The 22,901-nt window shown below is 47.1% G+C and overlaps 2 protein-coding genes across 10 annotated transcripts in view; both read right to left on the reverse strand.

Annotated features, from left to right (window-relative positions):
• Positions 1–7,292, reverse strand: part of LOC111833286 (DENN domain-containing protein 2A-like) — a 27,122-nt gene extending 19,830 nt beyond the window's left edge. For all 3 annotated transcript variants that reach the window (XR_002835718.2, XM_072698476.1, XM_072698439.1), the window contains exon 1: positions 6,888–7,292. The gene's annotated coding sequence lies outside the window, so the exon portion shown is untranslated. The remainder of the gene's footprint in view (positions 1–6,887) is intronic.
• Positions 7,293–9,818: 2,526 nt separating this feature from the next.
• The window catches only part of LOC111833271 (SRSF protein kinase 2-like), a 43,866-nt gene continuing 30,783 nt past the window's right edge, over positions 9,819–22,901 (reverse strand). For 3 of the 7 annotated variants that reach the window (XM_023791375.2, XM_023791376.2, XM_023791373.2), the window contains 13 exons: positions 21,965–22,073; positions 19,843–19,930; positions 19,664–19,751; positions 19,419–19,525; positions 18,806–18,971; positions 18,166–18,191; positions 17,379–17,673; positions 16,416–17,078; positions 16,202–16,302; positions 15,810–15,917; positions 15,628–15,697; positions 14,204–14,296; positions 9,819–13,066 (listed from right to left, as the gene is read on the reverse strand). In XM_023791375.2, coding sequence (XP_023647143.1) covers positions 12,882–13,066; positions 14,204–14,296; positions 15,628–15,697; positions 15,810–15,917; positions 16,202–16,302; positions 16,416–17,078; positions 17,379–17,673; positions 18,166–18,191; positions 18,806–18,971; positions 19,419–19,525; positions 19,664–19,751; positions 19,843–19,930; positions 21,965–22,073 — 2,099 coding nt within the window. In that variant the 3' untranslated portion in view covers positions 9,819–12,881. Of the gene's footprint in view, positions 13,067–14,203; positions 14,297–14,688; positions 14,782–15,627; positions 15,698–15,809; positions 15,918–16,201; positions 16,303–16,415; positions 17,079–17,378; positions 17,674–18,165; positions 18,192–18,805; positions 18,972–19,418; positions 19,526–19,663; positions 19,752–19,842; positions 19,931–21,964; positions 22,074–22,901 lie in introns of all 7 variants that reach the window. The other 4 variants (XM_072698827.1, XM_023791379.2, XM_023791374.2 and 1 more) reach the window with 2 other exon arrangements.

Raw genomic sequence — 22,901 nt, forward strand, 5'->3', positions numbered from 1 at the left:
ACCAGCGCGACTAACCACCAAAGAACGAGCCGTCGTCATTCTTCACAGAAAACACCGGGAAAAAAATGACCAATTAACAGCCGCTCCTTGCCTCTGGCAAAAGGGGAGGCCGACAAGAACGAAGAGGTGGCAGGGTGTGGGCACAGAGGGCACCTCCTGTGCCAACTGCCCCCCCCCCCCCCCCCCCACACACACACACAGCAGAGGACAGATGGGAAGGCCACAGACATCCATCTTAATTACAGAGAAGACAACTTTCAGTAGAACGGAAGCCAAAGTAGACTACCCATTGTGGTGAGAAGAGAAGCTCAACCCTTCGTGGGTCACAACAAATGGTGCGACCCCATTGTTTTCGAATACATCACAAATAAGAGCTCGGCATCCGGTTGGGGACAGATGTGAAGGATGGACAATCCCCTTCGAAACCAAAAAACACTCAAAACATCTGGCAGATGGCCGAACTTCCTCTGCAAATGTCAGAATCGACGTGGTGCAGAAATGTGTCACGTTTTAGGAAAGATTAAGGAATTTTACACTGTTCGTTTCATATTACTGAGTATGTTTTATAGAGAATGGAGATTAAAGAGGCCCCTTCAAATGGCCACAGAGCCATCTGCAACTCACAAAGCGAATGGAGATAAACGAATAAAGCTGCTTGGCTGTGTTTTGGTGTGATAGCCCCCAAAAAAACGTCCGATTCAAAGTGAAGGTAGAGGATTGATCAAGCTTATTCCCAGAACGCCAACGGAGGTACCTCATAATGAAGACCTCGTGATTCTCTGTTCCACACAACATGCAACACAGATCCTTCCCACCGAAGATTAGGAAAATGTGTGGAACCTCCTTCCCAGAGACAGCCAGAAGAAATGTGGAGAACTCACAAGTCCCGCCCTGGAATGGAAAGCTTTTCTCCATGTCAGAGAATGTGGGATAAGAAGGATGTGGTCCAAGGAAAGGGGCCGGCAAAACAAGCCCGTCTTCCCATCTGGAGCAAGGAATCATATTTCAACTAAGTGTGGGGGCGGGGTAGCATACTTACCCCATCCACCCTGCCCCCCACCCCAGTGCATCCAGAGATTCCCTAGCATGTCCCATCCCCCCGGCCAGAGAGCTCCAAACTCTGCTTTCTGTCCCTCAGTCTTCCTGGAAGAACAATCTGCAACCAATTAATCTATTGGCTGGAGCGACTGGAGCTCAAGTCAGCTGATCCAGAACATGCTGATGGTGGCAGCCAATGGCACGCTCAACTTTGGGGGTGATCTGAAGTCGAACTAAAAACCCTGATTCAATGCTTTGGAAGCTTGACCAGGTCAGAATGTCATTTCTGAAGCATGAGTCACCCAAACATCTGTGGCCATCCTCAGAGCTCAGAAACATCCTCACGGCTTCCTGTACGGTCAGGGAAACCGGAAAATGTGCTGCGCAAGGTCTTTTAGCCAGGAACCTGGACCCTAAGTGTCTGCAATATACTTAGGGAATCTCAGAGCGGATGTAGTAAAGAGCTTCGCTAAAGACCAAAACAATAAATATGTCGTCAGTTAAATATTTACACTGTAACAGGCGTAACTGAAAAGGGAATCGCTGGGAAGGGCAGCATGGCCAAAGAGCCTACGATACAGGGATGGTGGGTTTCCTGCGGGACGTTTCACAGGAGATGGAAGGTTTTCGCAGCTGAGGCCTTCACTTAGAGGAGCTATGACCTGGGGTGACCACACTCCAGCATCTCGCTGCAGGGTTGCCTTCTCCACATGGTCATCCAGACCTGTTCCAAGTTCCAGGGTAAGGGGTTCACCTGTCCTTCAGTCCCGCCTTGACAACTCCACCCTGGTGTGCCCTTAATACTTCATGTTAAAGCTGTTACATGCTAGATAATTGATACTGTGAATCAATCCATTTGTTAGCAGGAACCATCTAAGTAAAAATGATCCTGGGTCCATTCCCAGGATGTCCAGAGCACACAGTGGGATTCTACAATCCATCATACACAACCCAACCTCACGATCCAAAAAAATCACATAAAAGCCTTGATGAAAGAAGTTGATCTGCTGGCCCCATTTGATCACATGACCACACACATCCAGAAATGAATGTGATCACAGGCTCTCTGTGCACTGATATGAAGGCTACACATCATTACTGTGCCTGAGGCAGACTGTCACTCCGTTGACTCAACTCAGTAAATGGTGGCAGGTCAGGGAGAGTCAAACGCTGACGGAGAAATGCTCTGAAGACTTGTGCGTTGATCCTAATGTTGCGTGGTTATCTGGCTAGGGCTGGATCCCAGGCCCTTACACCAGGAGAAGGTGTCGCGCCATCAGAACCCCAAGAGAAACAGGAGAGGTGCCACGTCCACATTGCACATCCCTGGCAGGATCTCAGGTGAGACCGGTGCATGCAGATGATCGTGCATTCCTATTGAGCAGACCAGCAGAATTTAACCACTTACGGTCAAACGACTAAGCTTTCATAATGGACAGCTAATCATCGCTAAGAAAGAGAGAGGACATCTCCAGCAACTAATCCGAGAACCTTTGTAATTCGATATTCAGAAGATCTCCTTTCTGACAAAGATGTCAAGGAGGAGATGGCTGCTTTTACCGTGTCTGCCACACGTGGAAGATACTGCAGGAGCGGAATCCGACAGAGAAAAGCTGCATCACAAATCGTCAGGCCAAGATGCAGTGAGGGGGAAGGCGACTGAACCACACATCCACTGATGCTCACAGACACAACAATCCACAGTCGGTCTGTCACTGTTACTCTCGCCATTGTAAGTCATCCCTCATTATTATGTTACACACAATTTCGGTTTATCTATGGTTATTTGAAACTCGGTCCGAATCTGGACAAACACTCTGTATCTATGACAGATCTTTTCAAAGATAATATGCTTTAACTGGGACTATTTAACTGCCCATCCTGTGGTACATAAACAACCGAGGAAAGGTCTATTATTTCTGAGTTCCTAAAATTGTTCCTGTGGGCAAGAGAAGCCTGAACTCTCCTTGTTTTAATGACTGTTTTCCTGGGATTTCGTCACAGAATTCCCACCACTGTTCTTCCGTGGCCTTTTCCCAAAGGATTGTTATAATTCCCCAGTATTCCCCTGGGAGTTGCACACTCCGGGAGCTTGGGAAAACCATCTTCCGGACACGATAATCAACAATGCTACTGATGTTTTTTTATTTTTTTTGTCCCCTGCTATAAAAACATCCATAAAGCGTTGCATCCAGAACACTCATAACAGATAATTGCAGTTGTTTCTTGAGCCATGTGTTTTTTTTATTGGACTAAACACTATTACTGTGCAATTAAGAGTCTAAAGTTTTTTGAATTGTAACCCTAAAGTCTCAATCGTAAATCTAGACCATTTAAGTTGTTCTGGATGAGGATACAGGGTAAACGACCAAGAAATGGTCGGCGAAGAGAGGAGGCCAGGGTCTGGATAGCCCAACAACTCCAAGTATTTTATTTCACACCTGTATCCAAACAGCTTCTTGGGTGTTACGATCATCTTCTGGACCACACCATGATTCTAACTATCGACACGGTGATTAATCTTTAAAGGAGTGAAATTCAGAAACATTTTTGAGCCTGGTATTTTCGCAGCTGTGATAATTGAGACTGGGGGGAATAACCGCGAAGAAGGACAGGGGCACAGGGCAGAGTGGGAGGACAGGGAGGACAAGGAAGGAGGAGAGACAGTGAGGAAAACAGGGAAAGAGGAGAGGCGGACATCTTGATAATGAAGGCTTGCGGCCTGATCTCCTTGTGCATAATTCCGCAGAAGTCGCAGAATTCCCACCGGCCAGCAGGAGCTCCCCCAGCCATGAGGCAGGACAGCATTCCACCCCCTCACCATGGGAACCTCTGGGCCTTCCTCTCTGGGTGCCTAAGTTACCAGGCAACTCTGGGAATACCCCCCCCCCACCGACAACTCTAAAGTACTGGATAACTATGTGCATTTGGGGCACAAGAGCTTATAAAGGCTGTGACCTCTGCCACAATCTCCATCCTGAGCTGGTCATTGCCATGTACATCACAGCATTATGGAAGATCGGGATTATAGCCAGATTGACGCACAAACCATAGTCCAAGCAGAAAGTCAAAGACACAAGCCACTCAGTGCATCCTCTTCTTGATGGCTTTGGGAGTGTGCGAACAAATCACCAGTAAATAACACGTACAAAAGTCAAAGAGGTAACTCAGACCTCGAGTCTGATCACAGGAGAAAACAGTCCAAAATCTCAACAACTGCTGACAAAAATACTGTATGGTAGCTAAATCACCTTTGGAGACCATTCAGTGGAAGCACAGAGCTCTTGGGCGGTTCTCTACCCTCTGACTGCTTATATCTAAAGTAGACCAGACTGTCGTTCTAAAATGGCCTGTTTCCCTGTCTAAGGATCACGCCAGCTTTACAGGCTGTCCTTCCAGGGACAGGCTCTAAATCACAGATTAGTGGATAATAAACTGGAGTTTCCAGCCTTGGTCTCGGAGTCAGCATTGGCTGAGGGTTATGGGAATGTAAATGTCATATAGTGTCAAATGACCACGCAAGCTGCTAAAAAATCTGTGGAGATCACATGACAAGCAACTAACCAGTTAAGAGTCACCCATGTCAGAAACAGGATGACATGATGAATCATAAACATTAAGGCAAAAAAGCCTGTGCAGCAGTAATCCCCAGTCTAGTCCTTGGGGACCCACAGTCCACATTTTTGCTCCGTCTGAGCTCCCTGTCAGACAGTCCACATTTTTGCTCCGTCTGAGCTCCCTGCCAGACAGTCCACATTTTTGCTCCGTCTGAACTCCGTCAGACAGTCCACATTTTTGCTCCGTCTGAGCTCCCTGCCAGACAGTCCACATTTTTGCTCCGTCTGAACTCCGTCAGACAGTCCACATTTTTGCTCCGTCTGAGCTCCGTCAGACAGTCCACATTTTTGCTCCCTCTCAGCTCCCTGCCAGACAGTCCACATTTTTGCTCCCTCCCAGCTCCCACCATAGACTGTCTGTGACTGGACTGGGAAACACTGCTGTACAGCAATGTATAGGCCTCAATGTAGGAAATTAAATCACTGCAATCTCTCAATCAGAAAGAGCAGACAATCATTGTGTATGTTGAAATATATGATCAGTTAGGTGCAACTAACATAAGCAGTAATGGAAAAAATAACTTCGGCAAACTCTTTGCTTTACATAGTAATTTAAGCTTTAAGACTAAGCATAAAATGGAATTTCAGATCCATAACCTTAATAGAATGGCCTTTTGTCTGGCATGGACTGAAATCTCGCTGCGTGGTTTTCTCTTCCTGTAGCTCTACATTTAACGTACATGCCACATTTTTCACATTAAAACACAATAATCAAATCAAACCGCACTGCAGGCTCTATCGGATAAACTGAGTTAAATGTGGAAAAACTAGTGTTTCCTCTGAAGGCTGCCCTGTTCAGAAATAATCCTTCCAGAGGGTATTTGTAAACACCGCTCCTATCTACTGTCAAACAGACCAGCCTTTGTCTGCTATTCCCTGTCCAATTATTTAGCATCTCAAATCTTCCTTTCAGTGTCTGGCTTGTGCATTATGAAGCACTTCCATGTGCGACAGAGCAAAGTGACCAGCAAAGCGGAATGGATCCTCTCCCTACAGTTGCTGCCAAAGTCTGGCATTGGGAGCCATAACGGCACGAACCCTATGTCCCGAACAGGCCATGCCACGGCCACAAGGTTACTGGAACGTTCTCCTGGTCGGTGTGGCCGCTGTACCAGCACCACAGATTCAGTCTGTGGAGAATTAAGAGCAGGCGTGAAGACACTGAGGTTTTGATTGGGAAGTGACACTGGGGGCTTTATTCCCTACGCTCTTAAAGGGCTGGGGCCTGTTTAGCTCATTCACCCTCCTCTGCTAAACTATGCAGCTCCGAGTTCAGAGCAAGAGCGAGGACCCCTCTGGGAGGCAGGGAGGAACCGCCATTGTACTGATATGGGAAATAGATCCTGTTGCATATCCACTTAGTTGGCTCTCTGACTACAAAGAAAGCCTGTGATGTTAAGTTTGGCTTCGTCACCTACACAGGAATCTGACAAACAACCCCCACCTCCCACCTGTACATTTCTCAGGACCTACGTTGGTGTCCATCTGATCCCTTCAGCACCCCCCCCCCCCCCCAAGCCAACAGCAGTCACATATACATTCTTTGGCTTGTTTTGATTTTTAAATGAACCCTGAGACAAAGGACTAGATGGGGCAAGGGGACAATGGAAAGTCAGGAAGAGCTGCAAACTGAGGCTGGGAAACGCGAGAGGCGATAAAGGCAGGGCGTTCAAATTAGCGTGTGAATAAAGTCACATGTCTCACAGGATGAACACACACACATACACACACACAGACCCCAGATTCTTCACATAAATGCATACACAAAAAACATACTCAAGCACATGCTCTGATACACATATAAACACACATGCATGCACACGTTGCATAGGATGCCCAAAAAGATAAATGTTCATGCGCACGCACACACACACACACACACACACACACACATACACACACACAAACAAACTTCTAAGAACTTGAACTTCTATAAACACATTCAGACAAACAAATACACACATACACACATCTGGGATTTCTCACCCATACAAATACACACACACATTTTGTTGAACACTGTCACACACACTTTCATCGACGACATGTGATAATATGCAGTGATGCAGTGGCCGCGACTTGCTGCCTCGCAGTGACGGACGGCCCCAAACTCCCGCTCAGGCTCACACTGACGGCCGCTTCATATAAAGTCCATATCACCGTCACGACTAAGGGCTAAGGAAGTCATCACTGCCGTCCCTCAGCACACGCAGACGCCTGGCTCGTCCGTACCTCGCTCAGCCGGAGGGACCTTGCAGGAATGCCGCTGCAGTGGGCTCTCATTTTCTGAAACCTGATACTGCGTCCGGCAGCAGCATCCACTGGCACGATCTCCCCCCGGAGCCAGCTGCCGTCTCTCCTCTTTTTCGCTCTGCCTGGCTTTTTCACTCTTCTAGCTCTGCTCCGGTCAGAAACTCAGTGTGGCCCCCCGGTTTCTCCTCCCACACGGCCAGACCACTCGCTGGGGTTTTTTTCCAGCAAAGTTAATTTGGAAACGCAGGAAAAGCTGGACCTTCTGCGGAGGGGAACCCGTGTCTCCTAGTGCTGGTGCTAAAGTGTCTGCACCTTCTCCCTCGCTTACATACCCTTCTCCTCCTCCTGCACTCTGCCGCTCTCTCTCTCTCTCTCTCTCCTTCACTCTGTGATTATGTGGCTCTCTCTCTTTCCCTCTGGACTTTTCCCACCCCTCCCTCCCATGACCCCCCCACACTCCCTCTCTCCTTCTCTCTCTGACTCCCCCCATCTCCTTCCCTTTCACCCTACCCGTCATCAACACTGCGCCCCCACCCCCTCCGCAAGCTCATCTGCAGCTGGATGAGTGACTGGAGTCCGGGTTGCCATGGGAACAGAGTGTCCTGCTCAAAAGGGTGAGGAGCAGGAAGGGGGCGAGAGCACAGCAGCTCCATCCTCGAGGGAGATAAATTACATGCCACTCTGCCCCCCCCCCCACTCCCTGCCTTCCCAGAGATATCTGAAAGATGGTCATCCCAGGAAACTTCTACATTTCTGCAGTTATGTTTTTCCCCAACCTTTTGAGACAATCCCCCATGGCATTGTGGGCCGCGAGCTGCGTGTACAACCCCTGATAAGGTTAGCCACACGTCACAGCTAATTGCTGGCTATGAGCTGCAGGCTGGGACTCTACACCCCTGGACACTGCTGCTGTTTTACCTGTGGTGGGAAGGTACCATTATGTACATTTTGTTATAGGCCAGAGGGATATTAGTGGATATTAGTGGCCAGTGGGTTAAGGCTGATTGGCATCGGGGAATGAAACTCAACCAGGCTCAAGACTGAAATATGAGGTGCTTATTGCGTAAATTAGTGAAAAAGACGTGAGTAAATCTCATCTACATCTTCAATAGCTACTCATCCAGCACAGGGTCATGGTGACATTGCTCAGCAATGGGTATATGGCAGTCTGAGTACAGAATGCTTCAACTTTACCACACCACATGCTGCCAAGCTCAGGGAATACATCCCATAATTAGCAAACAGCATACCCATCACAACCAAAACCTAGAAGCCATCAGTATCTGCATGAGCGATCAGCCTGAAAGGTGATTAGCAGCCCAGCATCAGTGATGCATTTACTGCCCTCCCACCTTTGAACTGCTTGCAAGACACAAAGGCTGCACCTTGGGGGGGGGCTTGCTGGCTGCCATCTGCTTGGTTCTTTGCCCCATCTGCATCGGTGTCCGCAGCACAGCAGACTCTGCTCAGCCAAACACAGTGTGGGATCGAAGTCAGAAACATCCAGGGCTGCGCCACAGACTCTGTCACATCACTCAAAATAACGTCGATATTGAGATTATACAGTTCATAGGAACTAAATAGTGTTGAAATACACCTAGTTTTAAATAACTCACGTTACCTCTTATTTTTATGGCTAGTAAAACCCAACCCAAACCCATTAATGCGGTACAATAAACAGCTTTTGCCCAGGAGTCCATTGTTAGATTTCTGTTCTTAAGTGTCACAGATAACAGCACATATGCTAATTAGTTAAGGACAAACTAAATATACAATTTATGACGGTCATTCGAAAGAACAGTTGATTAAAGGGAAAATGCATTACTTTTTTAATCGATGATACAATACAATGTTTTAAATATTTCTGGGGGGGAAAAAAACGTTAAAACGTGATTTTAAATGAATACGTACTTTAAGTATTACGAGTCGCCTCTTTTTTTTACGGTGTTTGTTTATACTGGCGATCGGAATCGTTCGGCCCACCAAAGCCGCAGACATCAGGATTAGGCACAAGCTCTGCAAAAATACCGAAAATACGAAAGTGCGCTGCGGCACCGCGATGAACGTTGAAGCCCCAGCACTGCGTACCGCCGCTCGTTCATATAACCAGGAAATCATCACACGCTCAAAAGCACTTCATTATTGACTCATAAACTTTGCTATATTTTTGTCGCCCTCTGGTGGACATAAAGCGGACCAGGCGTTTTCGTAAGATGTTACCTATTTTACAATGTTATAAATTTTATAAAGAGTCACAGTACTGCACAGGATTTTCAGACTTTCACCCATCACCTATTGAAGCACCTTTTTAAATTAAGGGTTAATTATACGCATCTTAATGAAGATATTTTGGTTGTATAAATTAACATAATATGTTAAAGGATCACACTATTTATAGGAGCAATTGTCAAAGGTCAAACTACAGGCAATTTAAGGAAAACATTTTCTCTTTGCACGACTGCATATTACTGGGACATGAATAATTATAACAATGTATCACTTCAGAAAAGTCATGCCAGTTTGTGAAATCACAATTAATGATGGCAGCTGGGGGACACCCTGGATGGGATGCCAGACCATCGCACACTGTCATGTGCTACCTGCACTTTGGCTTATATGCATGTCTTTGGACTGCGAGAGGAAAGCAATGCAGCGTATTGCGACCATGCGAACTATACACACACAATCCACTGCTAAGAAGAATCTGGAAGAAAATAAGAAAAAAAAATAGCATGTTAAGGCTGAAAAACACTAGATATTTTATACATCTGAAAGGAAACTGACATCAGGCTTTATAAACCAACAATGCATGTAACCCATGGAGTTTTTACCTAAACGGACAATATCTGTGCCAAAAAACAGAAGGGGGATATTAAAAAATATCTTCCCTCTTTTTGTAGAATACAAGGATATAGATCCATAGTCTTTATTATACCACTACTTTTATATTTACATTATGTACAAGAGGGAAGCAATACAGTGGATGAGACACAACAGCACGAACAGCCGGCGGAAATGGATCAAAGGCTGCCCCTGGGGATTCAGTTTAATTTACAACTTTATTAAATCTGTCAACGAAAAACACAGAAGAAACCAATTCTGTCAGAAGAACAGTCGGCATGGCTGAGAGGGAAATCAAGAGCATTTGGTGCAAAATTCATTTCATCGTGATTACCATTATTGCAAAAATGTTTGAGTATTATCGTAAACTCCAAAAGAGCAGCACTGTTCATGAGAGAAGAGGGAGAGGTGATGCCCAAGTAAAAAAAGAAACTAATAATAATAATAATTAAAGAAATAAAAACATCTCTAACAGACAAGCACAATCACCTCAGCACGGACATAATTCGGTCACTGTCACAATATCAGAGAAATTCTCTTCTTTTTAAATTAAAGTTTCTTTTAAAAATATTTTACTATCTACTTATATTGATTTATTGCGAAAATAGGCAACTGCACTAATCATGATGCGTGACAGATGGAATGGAGTGGAAGAGTTCTTGGCACCGAAGGCTGCAGTCTGAGAGACCGCAGTTCCCTTGCTGGCCACAGGGAGGCACGCTTGGTGGTTCCACTCGCTCTCTATACCACTGCAGCCCCAGTCCACCCCAGAAAAGCATGGGGGGGGAGGGGTTGATCTGGGTGTCCGTGGAAATCCTTTGATGACTAAACTGGGCCTCCTCCAAAACGATGCGAGCATCACGTCTTCATTCTGATCAGCATACCAGTATCTCAGTATTATGTACAAAGTTAATCCCTGAACAAGACAAGTGCAACCTCCTTTTGGAAAATACATGTGGAAAAGTCAATCAGGAATCCAAGATTTGGAGAAGAGTCAACCGGGCAGGATGGGAGAAAGGTGTGTTGGGGCAGCCTATCTGGATCAGAAAACAGGTCACTGAAAAGGTTATCATGCCATTCCATCAGGAAAAAAGTACAATAATGTCACAGGATCTGGAATTCAAAATGTAAATGGAAGGGCGAGGGGCCTTGGAATGGTGGGGGTGGCCTGGTGGTCGGGGGGCGGAGCTTGTGAGGTCTGGGGGCAGGCTAGATGTCCTTACTCTTTGATTCCACAGACACTGTGGCTACTTCCTGTTAAAAATATATATGTATATATATAACAAACAGACCAAAACAACTGGTGCAACACACTGAATTGTTCACTCGAGCATCCTTTCTCAACTTTCATATCAGTCTTTTTCACAGAAAAGCCACAAATATGACTAAATTGAACTTTTTGCACATCTTTGCCTAAGCAGTGTCCTTTTAGGGCGCCCCCTAGTGGGCGGGGGTTGTTTTCCTCTGTGGCAGCCTGAAACGGGATGCACAGTTCTCAAGAAATGTAAGGACTCTGGAGTGTAAACAGTTAGACAGTACTGCGGCCATCCTGATGGAAGGACCACAGCCTTCTGGCGCGGGAGACGGGGGCGTGGGCGTGGGCGGGGCTGGAGACATCCTGACAGAGCGCTCGTGTTCCACAGGAAATGAGGAAGGGGGGCTGTGCTGACCCTCAGGGGCAAATCTCATTTTCCAACCATGGCAGTGCTGCTTACGGTTAAAACAGGAAAGAGTAAACAGTCTGGTCGTTTTCCTGCTAGGATGTTACCATTTCTGAAAGAGGTATGGGCCATCTTCTATACTTATATCTGGCAGCAATGGTCTGAAATGGAGAGGCAGCCATTCTGTAGGACAGGAACGTTATATTTGGTTGGCCAGTGTCTCTTACAGACCTCTGTGATAGCGGAGGCTGTGACTGAAATCCGTCAGGCGCTGTCCTCCATGCCTGAAGCTTCGCCACACACCCCGTCATGCCTGTTTCTGCTCCACCCTCCATGTGAGTGAAGACGTACCAAGAGCACCCAATGCAGCCTTAGTCGCTCCCCCTGCATCGTTGTTTCCTGTCTAACTCTGGGACTCTTATGCACTAGCTGTCTGTGGCATAAACGACCAGCTAACCGAGAGAGAGAGAGAGAGAAGAGTAGGAAGGCTGAGGGGTAGGTGCCATACTAATCTGCCTTGTGGTAGGAAGAGAAGGGCAAATGCTGAGCTGTGTCATGCTGATACGACAGACAGATAGACAGACAGACAGGTAAAATGGCCGTCTGTTACTCATAGACAGACAGGTCAAGAGGGCATCTGTTACTCATTGGTATGATAAACAGGTCAAGAAGCTGTTTGTTATTCACAGATATGATAAACAGACAGGTCAAGAGGCTGTTACTCATAGATATGACAGACAGGTCAAGGAGCTGCCTATAATACAGATAAGACAGACAGGTTGAGTCTACTATGACAGACAGACCTGCAGGCAGAAAGACTGTCTGTTACTCATAGATAGACAGACAGGATGAGAGGCCATTTGTTACTCGGATAAGACAGACAGGTCGATTGCCTGTCTAACACAGATGACAGACTGATAGGTTGTGAAGCTGTCTCTTACTCAGATATGACAGACAGGTCAAAAGGCTGTCTAACACCGATATACAAACAGACTGACAGAGAAGTCAAGAGGCTGTCTGTTATTCATAAATATGAAAGGTCAAAGGGGCTGTTTGTAACACAGACATGATAGACAGACAGACAGACAGGTCGAGAAGCTTCTGTTACTCCTAGATATGACAGGTTGAGGGGTTGTCTGTAACACAGATAGACAGACAGGAAGGTTGAGGGGCTGTCTGTAACATTCATATGACAGACAGGTTGAGAAACTGTCTATCACACATAGAAATGACAGGTCGACGGGAGACACTGATAACTTATTTGCTGGAGTTTGCAGAAACACCAGGCAAAGCTGCAGTTGTCTGTTGTGCGTGTCTGTCAGCATGTGTGTCGCTTTATTCTAATGGTGGCAGATCAGGAACTGATCAGATCCAGAAACAAACCACCCCCCTATTAGCTCTTCCACCCCTTTCCTTCTTTCTAGTCTATGTGAAGTGTAGCCGTTCCAGAAGCTGCCACAGGGGGGCGCTGCTATGAAGTCAGCCAGGGGTGCCTGAGGCATTCCCCGGCAGAGGCCCTCTTCTCTGGCACCATCTCCAGCATGGGCAACAGGAAATGAGTGAAGTGACCCGCATCCTCTGGAGTCCAGCCGTACTTCTCCACTAGCACGTCAAACAGTGACCAGGGCTTTAGCTTGGTGATGTGCCGTAGCTCTCCTAAAGGGGGCAGCAGAGTATAAGAGACAAACGCAATGCCGGAGACTGACAGAGCAGTGCAGAGAGACACGGTACACACAGGCACAGAGAATGTAACATTTTAAAATAACAATAGAAAATCTGACATTGAGATGGCAACCAGCTGGAAATGAACATACAGGGAAGCTAACAGATATCCAACACGAGAAGCACTTGTGTTAGAAAACTGCCTCAAAGGGAGGGGGGAGGGGATGGTATCACCCTGTGAAAAACAAACAGTGAAAACTGACCCTGAACACACGGCCAAAAGAAACATATCCTAGTAGTACAACTCAAGCAGTAATCACTTTTGGAATCTTTAGATTCTTTCGAAAAGGACAATAGAGGTGCCTATTAATGTGTGCGAACAGGCCCTAAAATCTCACAGCACTGTGGCCAGCAGATCAGAAATGCTGGAAGAAACTCAGTACTGAACTGAAGAAGAGGTCGAGGAGGAAAAAAAACAGCTGCATTTTATTAGGGTGTTTTACCCCCTAATAATAATACAACTGGAACAGATGTTTGACAGTTACACTTAAACTGTACCATTTATTATAAGAGGATAGGCTTGGGCGGTACCCGTCTTTTCATACTGTTTGACCTCCTAGACATTTCACCCCGGTAAACGGTATACAGTAGTATTTGGGGGAAAAAAAACATAAATCACACAGCCTACTGTAAACTGGAATCAGAGACAGTCTAAACAGGCTCGATCAAGTTGAGTAACAGGAAGACAAGGAGACAACTTGTTTAAGAGATAAAAAGCTCATGCTTCATTATTGACAGCACAGTGACTGCGGCCACATGCACAACAGGTTCCACTTATGATGTGCGCTCTAACAGTTTACTGTGCATTCAGGGCATAATTTCTTCTTGTGGCATTAACCTATGCATGAGAGTTATTCGTTTTTTTTTTTTTTAACTAAAGTGAGGTTAAAAACAATACCTTTGGGATTTCTAAATACCGGGGAATGCCGTCATACCGCCCAAGCCTATAGCAGGACATGACTAAGTTATTTATCACATGGTACATTTGACCAAACGCAAGGTATAAAGCAGAATAAGTTTATTCCAAGTGAGCTGTTACTCCTCCTCTCCTGCAGGGGCAGTGCTCTTTACCTTTCTTGGTGAAGAACTCACGACTGTACCTCCCGCCGACGGCCACTTTGCGTGGCACCTTCCCCAGCAGCTCCATGATCAGAGCAATGTGGTCTGGACACCACACGGCCCAGCAGGAACACGGCACAGCACAAGACGATGGACAGAACAGGTATGCTGACGTCAGTTAGGACATGCACGCGAGCTGCGGGACTGACGGACACGCCGCTGCTGAGGCGGGCTGCTCACTCAGAGAAACACACAGAAATGGCACAATAGTGTACTGAGCATTTAACATAATGGTTGAAGGCCCCTGTTTTTTTTTTTTTTTCTTTAAAGCCCCCAACCTACGATCTTGCTCAAACAGTCCAGTACATGTTGAAATAAAAGTTTTATCGCACTGCAAATTCCAAAAAAAGTATAAAGATCTTTGTGGTCCAGGTATCTGTGTGAGCGCCCCCTGCAGGCCACGTGCCCCTCAGTCCTGCCAGCTTTCCCACATCTACCTCTGCGGTTGAAGAATTCCCGGGAGTACTTTCCGGAGAGTGCAAAGTGTCGTGGGATACAACCCAGCAGTTCAATGATGTGGGCTATGTGGTCTGGGGGGTGGGGGGAGAAAAGGAGGCAGGAGAACGGGGGACAGGAAGGAGAGAGGAAGGGAAGACGGAGGAGTGTTAATGACCACAGGCCAGCAGAGAGCCCAAGCAGAGAGACGGCAAGAGAGGAGGCCTCTAAGTGCAGGTGTTACTCAGCCCTACTCTGTGCAAACAGCTGCGTTAGGGTTAAGCTGCCAGTCCACACAACCATTAACTGCGTGACTGTGAAGGGTCGCTTAAAGTCAGAAACAGAAGATGACGCGTTCTGTGCCTCAGAGTATTACAGCTACAGAGTTATCTCTGGGCCGCCAGACGGGAGAAGACACGCAAAGCAGACCTTATTAGAGATCGGCAGACAAAGGAGGCAGAGAAGGGGGAGACTGCAGGGGGCACCGCGTGAAGCAGGGCCCACTGACACAACAGAACACGGGGGCGGGGGGGGGGGGGTAGATCAGGGAACGAGTGGGGAGACAGGCTATTTATGCAGCCCTATAGGCTGCAGTGACTAGCTTTATAGACAGATGGTAAAAATGATTGTTATTTCACAGTACGACTGGATCTTGAGCACAGAAGCTGATTCTGTTAAGAATCATTATCCACGTGCAAGGTGCTGTACATATAACCTACACACTATCACATTCATATCCTGCACAAATTCATATCCTTCCTCAGTCAGTGTTTCCTTTTCCTGAATGCATAATGTCAGCTCATATGTATCTATATAAATTGTACTTTTATAACAGCATTAACAGCAGTGAGAGCCATTCGATCTATAGCCTTAATTGGGCTCACAGGTTAGTGCAAGTATGTGTGTGCATGTGTACTTACACAAAAGATAAGATGACTCACCTTCATCCCTGGAATAATCCTCTCCAGAGTGAGGCTCAAACAAGTAGTCTCCAGTTGCTAATTCAAATGCCTGGATGAAATTTTTTAAAATGATATTACAAAAAGAGCCAACCAATAAGGTTAAACGATGCAACGTGACGGTATCTGTCACTGAGAGCGTGGGGGAGGGGCCACCGGCTCACCATGCAGGCTGTGCTCCAGATGTCAGCGGGGGTGCTGTAGCCGGCACCGATCAGGACCTCGATGGAGCGGTACTGCCGTGTCTGGATGTCCTCGGTGAAGTGCTTGTGCTGAGGAAAACAAAAAAGCCTGCAGTTCAGCAAAACCAATCCATCCATCCATCCATCCAAGGAAGTGCTATATCAGACAGGTCTCTGGAATCACTCACATTGATCCCAAACCATTAGGGCAGAACTACCAAATCACCTAAACAGCAGGACTAGATCATAGGAGGAAACTGCGGGAAAGACGCAGGGGGAACGAGCAGAGTCTTTACAGACAGGCTGAGCGACGAGTCCTCCTCTCCTCCCCGGGAAAGCCCCCCCCCCCGCCCGGATCCCAGCTTCTCACTCACCACCCAGCAGGCGTTCCCCAGGTCCGCTATCTTGACCCTCAGGTTGTCTGCATTGCAGGGATCCAGGGGGTTTATTAGCAGGTCTGCGGCCCGAGCCTTCACTAGTGAATATCACGAAACAAAGACGGTGGTCATTTTTATGACGGTGATAGGCTGATTCCTTCCCTTCACTACAGATGTTACTGTGTGAGTCAGAGACACACGGCCCACTCACCTTTAGGTGCGTCCCCCGTACTGGAAAAGGAGACGGTGCGACTGCGATCGGCCGGAGGGCTGTGCAGCGCTGGTCCAGCTGTGCAGGGCTCAGGGTCCAGGGGCAGCTCGGGGTAACAGGGTGCTGTGGCTCTGTGGCGGCCCCCGTTGGCCATTACCGGGGCTTCGCCGTTGAAGAGCTCGCAGGAAGAGCTGACAGAGGCGTCACGGTCTGTGATGCTAAGCTCAGAGTCCACCAGGGGGCAGAGCAGAGTCCTGCCCCCGCGGTCCACCTGCTCCTCCACCAGCAGCATGTGACCATTGGTTTTGGGAGCATCCTTCTGTGTCTCACCGGCATCCTCATCCTCTTCCTCCTCATCATCCTCTTCCTCCTCGTCCTCCTCCTCTTCCCTGGCTCCATCCTCTTCCTTTTCTTCTGCCAGTACTTTCTTTGGGTCAGCTTCTTCCACCTTTGGATTGATGGCTGCAATTTTCTCTTCCCCACCCTTCTCCTTCTCCACCTCCTGCACCTCCTCCTCCTCCTCCTCTTCTTCCTCCTCTTCCTCCTCTTTTTGTCTGCAGCCATCCTCTTTCCCTGTGGCTATAGGGCTGTCTCTCTTTGTCTCCCCTTCCTCAGGCCTCGGCACGTCGGCTGGACCATCTGGTTTCTGCACTTCTGAAGAGCCTGGACACACAGACAAGTGGTATGTCTCACTTTCCAGGTTCACACAGTGGAGTACAAGAGACGAGGCAGGAACTCATTCGTTTCATGGTAATTTATTGACGCAACCGATCCCTTCAAATTTGGCTGTTAAATTTGGAAAATGGGTGAAAGATATACCTGGTCAATGTTACCTTTAAAAGAATCAGCATTATTCAGAAATACAGAAATATTTCGCGAGTTTGTATCCCCAAACATCTGAGGCAGGAATTAGACCTGGAACTGCATGCTGGGACTCGTTTCTGTCCAAATGGGACGACTCACAGTTGTGATTGGTGAGTCTTGCTGCCCTTCCTCTTTCCCTGTTTCCCTCTCCTTCCTCCTGCTCTACATCATCGTCCTCATCCTCGTCCTCGTCACTCTCTGCAGCGGCGACCCCTGGCTGTGGCGGCAGGTGGGGGGGCTCTGCGTTGTCCTCCCCCTGGCTTTCGCTGGCCCGCTGCCTCTCCGCCTCGCGCTCCAGAGCCTCGATCTCCAGCAGGCGCCGCTCCAGCAGCTCGGCCTGCCGCTTCTGCTTCTTCTTCAGCTTCTTCTTCTTGTTCTTGGAGATCTTGCCCACCTGGAAGAGAGCAGCGTGTCTCTCACACAACATGGCCTTCTTGACGGTGCCTAATTAAGTGGGGAGCGTAGCCTGTCCTTATCTGGCCTTCCCACGACTGTATGGGACCGACATGTTCCGAATATGTATGATGCTAAGACGGTCCTAACAAACGATGTCTGTGTGCATGCAGGTGTGTGTTTGTAATTATTACATTGTGGGGACCAGACTTCCCCACAATGTGATAAAAACTTGTAACATTGTGGGGACATTTTTCAGGTTCCTACAATATAATCTTAAATTTTTATAAAAATCAGTGACTGCAATCAAAAAACTAAAAATGCCAGAAGTCTTGTATTTCGTTTGGTTACTTATGGTTAAGGTTCGGGCTGGATATGGGGATCATTGCTGGGATTAGGGTTACGCCCATAGAAATGAAAGTACGGTCCTCACAAGAATATGAATACAAACGTGTGTGTGTGTGTGTGCAAAGACCCTGCAGTACATACTCACCGGCTTGACCTGGGGGGCCGTGCTTACTGTAGGAGGGGGGAGGGGCAGTTGGAGAAACAATAAATACAGTCAGCATTTCTGATCGTAACCCAGTTGTTATGACATTTAAAAATGAATACAACCACTTTCAATTGAAATACATATCAATTTACATTTTTCAGTAATTTCCTGTCCTTCTGCTACCATACTCAGTGGAGATTATGCAATGATGCATAATCATACAACCCATTGCTACATAAATGTATATATTGCTTATAAACTGCATTCTGTATCCATATCGAATGCCACATTGCATGCTATTTAACAAATGCTGAGATTCACATACAAGCCGTTATCACAGGTTCCTTGTTAAAAGTATAAAACCCATTTCACCCATTTTGAAAAATCCTACTTTTAGGAACAAAATTACAGCACAGTATGACAGTTTAAGATCAAGATCAGGGTGAAATTCCCGAAGGACTCTAACATTCCTGTGGCTATAAATGATCTTACATTAGATAAAATACTTCCATCAGAACTGCATAGACGCAGTTGTGAGGATATATTGCGTAAACTAACACACTCAGCTTAACTGTGGAGCCTCAGGGTGTTGGAGGGGTACAGGTGGAGGATGGGTGGGTGAGGGGGAGAGAACGCATACCTGCAGAGCCAGACGGGGGAGGGGCCCCCGACCTTTGCCACTCTGTGGCCTCCACGGCCATCCTGCGCACGAACGCATCATCCACGCACATGAGGATGTTTTCAGGCTTGATGTCCGTGTGGATGATCTTACACTTGCTGTGGAGGTAGTCCAGCCCCTGCAGCACCTGGGGGGGCGGGGGGGGGGGGGGGGGGTGCACCGTCCCACGGGAACAAACAGGACGCTCTCAGTTCAGAAGATCCTTGCACATGGCCTCCTCATTAGGCAAGAACTTAGGACTTTTGTAGATGGGTGCTCAGGGTGATTCACTTTAGCACATGTGATTAGCGACGGTAGCCTCTGAAACTTGTTCAAAATGGTGCCTGCAGAAGGCACAAGACGTCGCTTCTGAAAGCTACTGTCAGCAGAAGGATCAGTAAAGCCTAAGAATGTTCTGGAGGATGTTTATGATGCCCACGGGGCACTGCGGCATAACTGGCCTGGTGAAGTACAGTCAGCTTCCATCTGCATTGGATTTCTTGCCCCCCCCCCCGCCGCATTTTTAATGCAGATATCTTACTTCTCCCCCTATCCGGCCTGCCGCGGTGCCACAGGGTGTCAGGGCATACAGTACCTGTCGGATGATGCTCTTCACACAAGGCAGGGGGAGACCCTGGTAGTTGGACTTGATGATCCACTTTAACAAGTGGTGCCCCAGAACTTCAAAAACCATGCACACATCTGCAGGCGTCAAGGGTCAAGGGTCAGCGACAGTGTTACTCTCCACTGCTGTCATATTATAACCTATAACCACTTGCAGAGTCAGGCTGCCCCAAATCCCTGCATCCCATCTTCCATTCTCTCTCCTAAGAAGGATACGAATCCCGTTGACTCCAGAGATCTTGAAGTCATCAATCAGTTGGACCACCATATCCTTGTTGGGGTCGCCGGGGTCACTCTCCCGTACCTAGTGATATAATGACAGAGAAAAGGCCTCCTCAGATGAGGAAGACGGAGCCAGAGCAGTGAGGGAGATGCAGGGCACAGGAAACACTCACACATCGCAGTAGCTTGATCTCGTCCAGGGCCGTCTCAGTGTAGTGCTGAGCGCTCTTCACCACCTTCATGGCCACGAAGCGCTTCCCCCTGAGGGAGTGAGAACGGGCTATATGAAGCACACTGTACCACACACACTGTACCACACACACACTGTACCACACACACACACTGTACCACACACACACACTGTACCACACAAACACACTGTACCACAAACACACTGTACCACACACACACAGTACCACAAACACACAGTACCACAAACACACTGTACCACACACACACTGTACCACACACACACTGTACCACACACACACTGTACCACACACACACTGTACCACACACACACACACACACACTGTACCACACACACACACTGTACCACACACATGCACGCACCAAGGTTAATAATTACATCTTTGTGGGGACTCTCCATTTTATTTCTATGGGGAAAACATGATGACCTTAACCACTACCCAGCCCTAACCATAACCATAAGTAACCAAACAAAAGACTTTCGGCATTTTTAGTTTTTTGATTGCATTCACAGATCTTTGTAGGGACCTGAAAAATGGTCTGTGTCACGTACAAAGAAACACAATTGAGTGTCTATACTCGGTTACTTTTTAGGTATACCTGTTGAACTGCTGATTGAAGCAAATATATAATCAGCCAATCAGATGTCAGCAGCAAAATGTATAAAATCATGCAGATACAGGTCAGGAGCTTCAGTTAATGTTCACATCAAACACCAGAATAGGGAGGAAAGGTGATTTAAGTGACTTTGAATATGGCATAAGAAACTGCTGATCTACTGGAATTTCATGCAGAACCATCTCTAGGGTTTACAGAGAATGGGCCGAAAAAGAAAAACATCCAGTGAGCAGCGGCTCTCTGGGTGAAAATGGCTTGTTGTTGGCAGAGGTCAGAGAAGAATGGGCAGACTGGTTCAAGCAGACAGAAAGGCAACAGGAACGCAAATAACCCCTCATTACAAGCAAGGTATGCAGAAGAGCATCACTGGACGCACAACATGGCGAACCTGGAAGCAGATTGGCTACAGCAGCAGAAGACGACACCGGGTGCCACTCCTGTCAGCTACAAACAGGAAACTGAGGCTACAGTGGGCACGGGTTCATCAAAACTGGACAATGGAAGACTGGAAACACATTGGCTGGTCAGATAAGTCTAGATTACTGCTGTGACATTCAGATGGTAGGGTCAGAATTTGGCGTAAACGACATGAATGCATGGATCCATCCTGCCTTGTATTGACAATTCAGGTTTATGGTGGTAGTGTAATGGTGCAAAGGGCTTTCTGAACATATTATCATGGCACAGTTTGGGCTCCTTAGTGCCAGGTTTACATTCCACAGCGCTTAAATGCCACATCCTATCGCTGCTGAGCATCTCCATCCCTTTATGACCACATTGTATCCAACTTCTAATGGCTACTTCCAGCAGGATATCAGGCCATGTCACAAAGCTCATATCATCTCAGACTGGTTCCTTGAATGTGACAATGGGTTCATTGTACTCAAATGGCCTCCACAGGCACCAGATCTCAATCCAACAGAGCACCTACGGGATTTTTGCATCATGAACGTGCAGCCAACAAATCTGCAGTGATTGCGTGATGCAATCATGTCAACATGGACCAAAGTCTCTGGGGAATGTTTTAAACACCTTGATCAATCTATGCCATGAAGAACTAAGGCAATTCTGAAGGCAAAAGGTGGTCCAACTCGGTATTAGCAAGGTGTACCTAATGAAGTAGCCAGTGAGTGTATATCACTCTCTCTCTCTCTCTCTCTCTCACACACACACACACACACACACACACACACACACAATTTAAGAGCTGCAGCTGAAGATGCATGCAGAGGAAGGTAGACAGACTGTGTGCGCATGCGTGCGGGGGTGTGTCTGCCTGAATGACATCGTGTCTGTCTAATAGCCTCTGCCACAGAGGAGATGCTATCTCAGTGTGTTTAAAGCACATTTACATGGCGGACGCCTCATTTGCTTCTCAGATTTGCCGTGTGGGTTGCGCCGCCGCCACACTGGGTGCTCCTCGTCCCCTGCGGGGATGTGGCTGCTCTGATGAGCCATCGTACTCACTGGATGTCCCAGCACAGCCACACCGTGGAGAAGTGGCCCCAGCCAAGCTTGCGGATCACATGGTAGCGTCCATTGAACAGGTCCCCGATCTTTACTGGGTGGTACCCTCCTGCCGAGGGGACAAGGGGGATAGAAGAGAGGCTGATGGGTAATAAGGTTAGCAGCTGACGTGTGAGACAGCTACCGGCACCATGAATGTTTCTGGGGCCCCTTTCAAAAAGTCACTCCCCAGATGTTTCAGAAAATAACTACAGTGATACCTCAGAACTCGAACTTAATCTGTTCAGAACTCCAGATCAAATCTTAAAAAGTTCGAGTTCTGATTGAATTTTCCCCATAAAAAACAATGGAAAACCAATTAATTGGTTCCCAGCCCCAAAAAATGACACCTAAACATGATTTCTTTTTAGCATTTAAAACACAAAGTGAACTGGATAAAACAAGAGTATATACTGTACTAAACACATCTAAGCACATTTATCAAAACAGTAATTTGTAAAGTAAGATTATAAAAGTATCCAAACAATGTGTAAAGTTAACAATGTGTCCTGCCCCGATCATCCGCTCCTTCCTTGTGCCACGCCCCCTCGTTAACCTCGTGTGGAATCTCTGTGTGATCAGCTGTTTCTGGCTGTTGTCATTAGTCCTCTGTATTTCGTCCATGTTTCAGTTTGTTTCCCCAGTCCGGTCATTGTATTGTCCGTCTGCGTTTTGCATGCCTTACCAGTAATTAAACCCCATATTCCCCGATACCCTGATGTCTGCGACTTTGTCTCCGTTCCGTCCCCGCTCGGCACGACAATATCATTATAATTAAATGTATTAATGGTTTATTATTAATATTAAAATAATGAATAAGAAATCTTTATTTCAAAATGTATTTTATTATATAATAATTACTGTTACTGTCTATCATTGTCTAAATGTATTTTTACTG

The sequence above is a fragment of the Paramormyrops kingsleyae genome, chromosome 1, assembly GCF_048594095.1.
Source record: "Paramormyrops kingsleyae isolate MSU_618 chromosome 1, PKINGS_0.4, whole genome shotgun sequence".
Classification (NCBI taxonomy): Eukaryota; Metazoa; Chordata; class Actinopteri; order Osteoglossiformes; family Mormyridae; genus Paramormyrops; species Paramormyrops kingsleyae.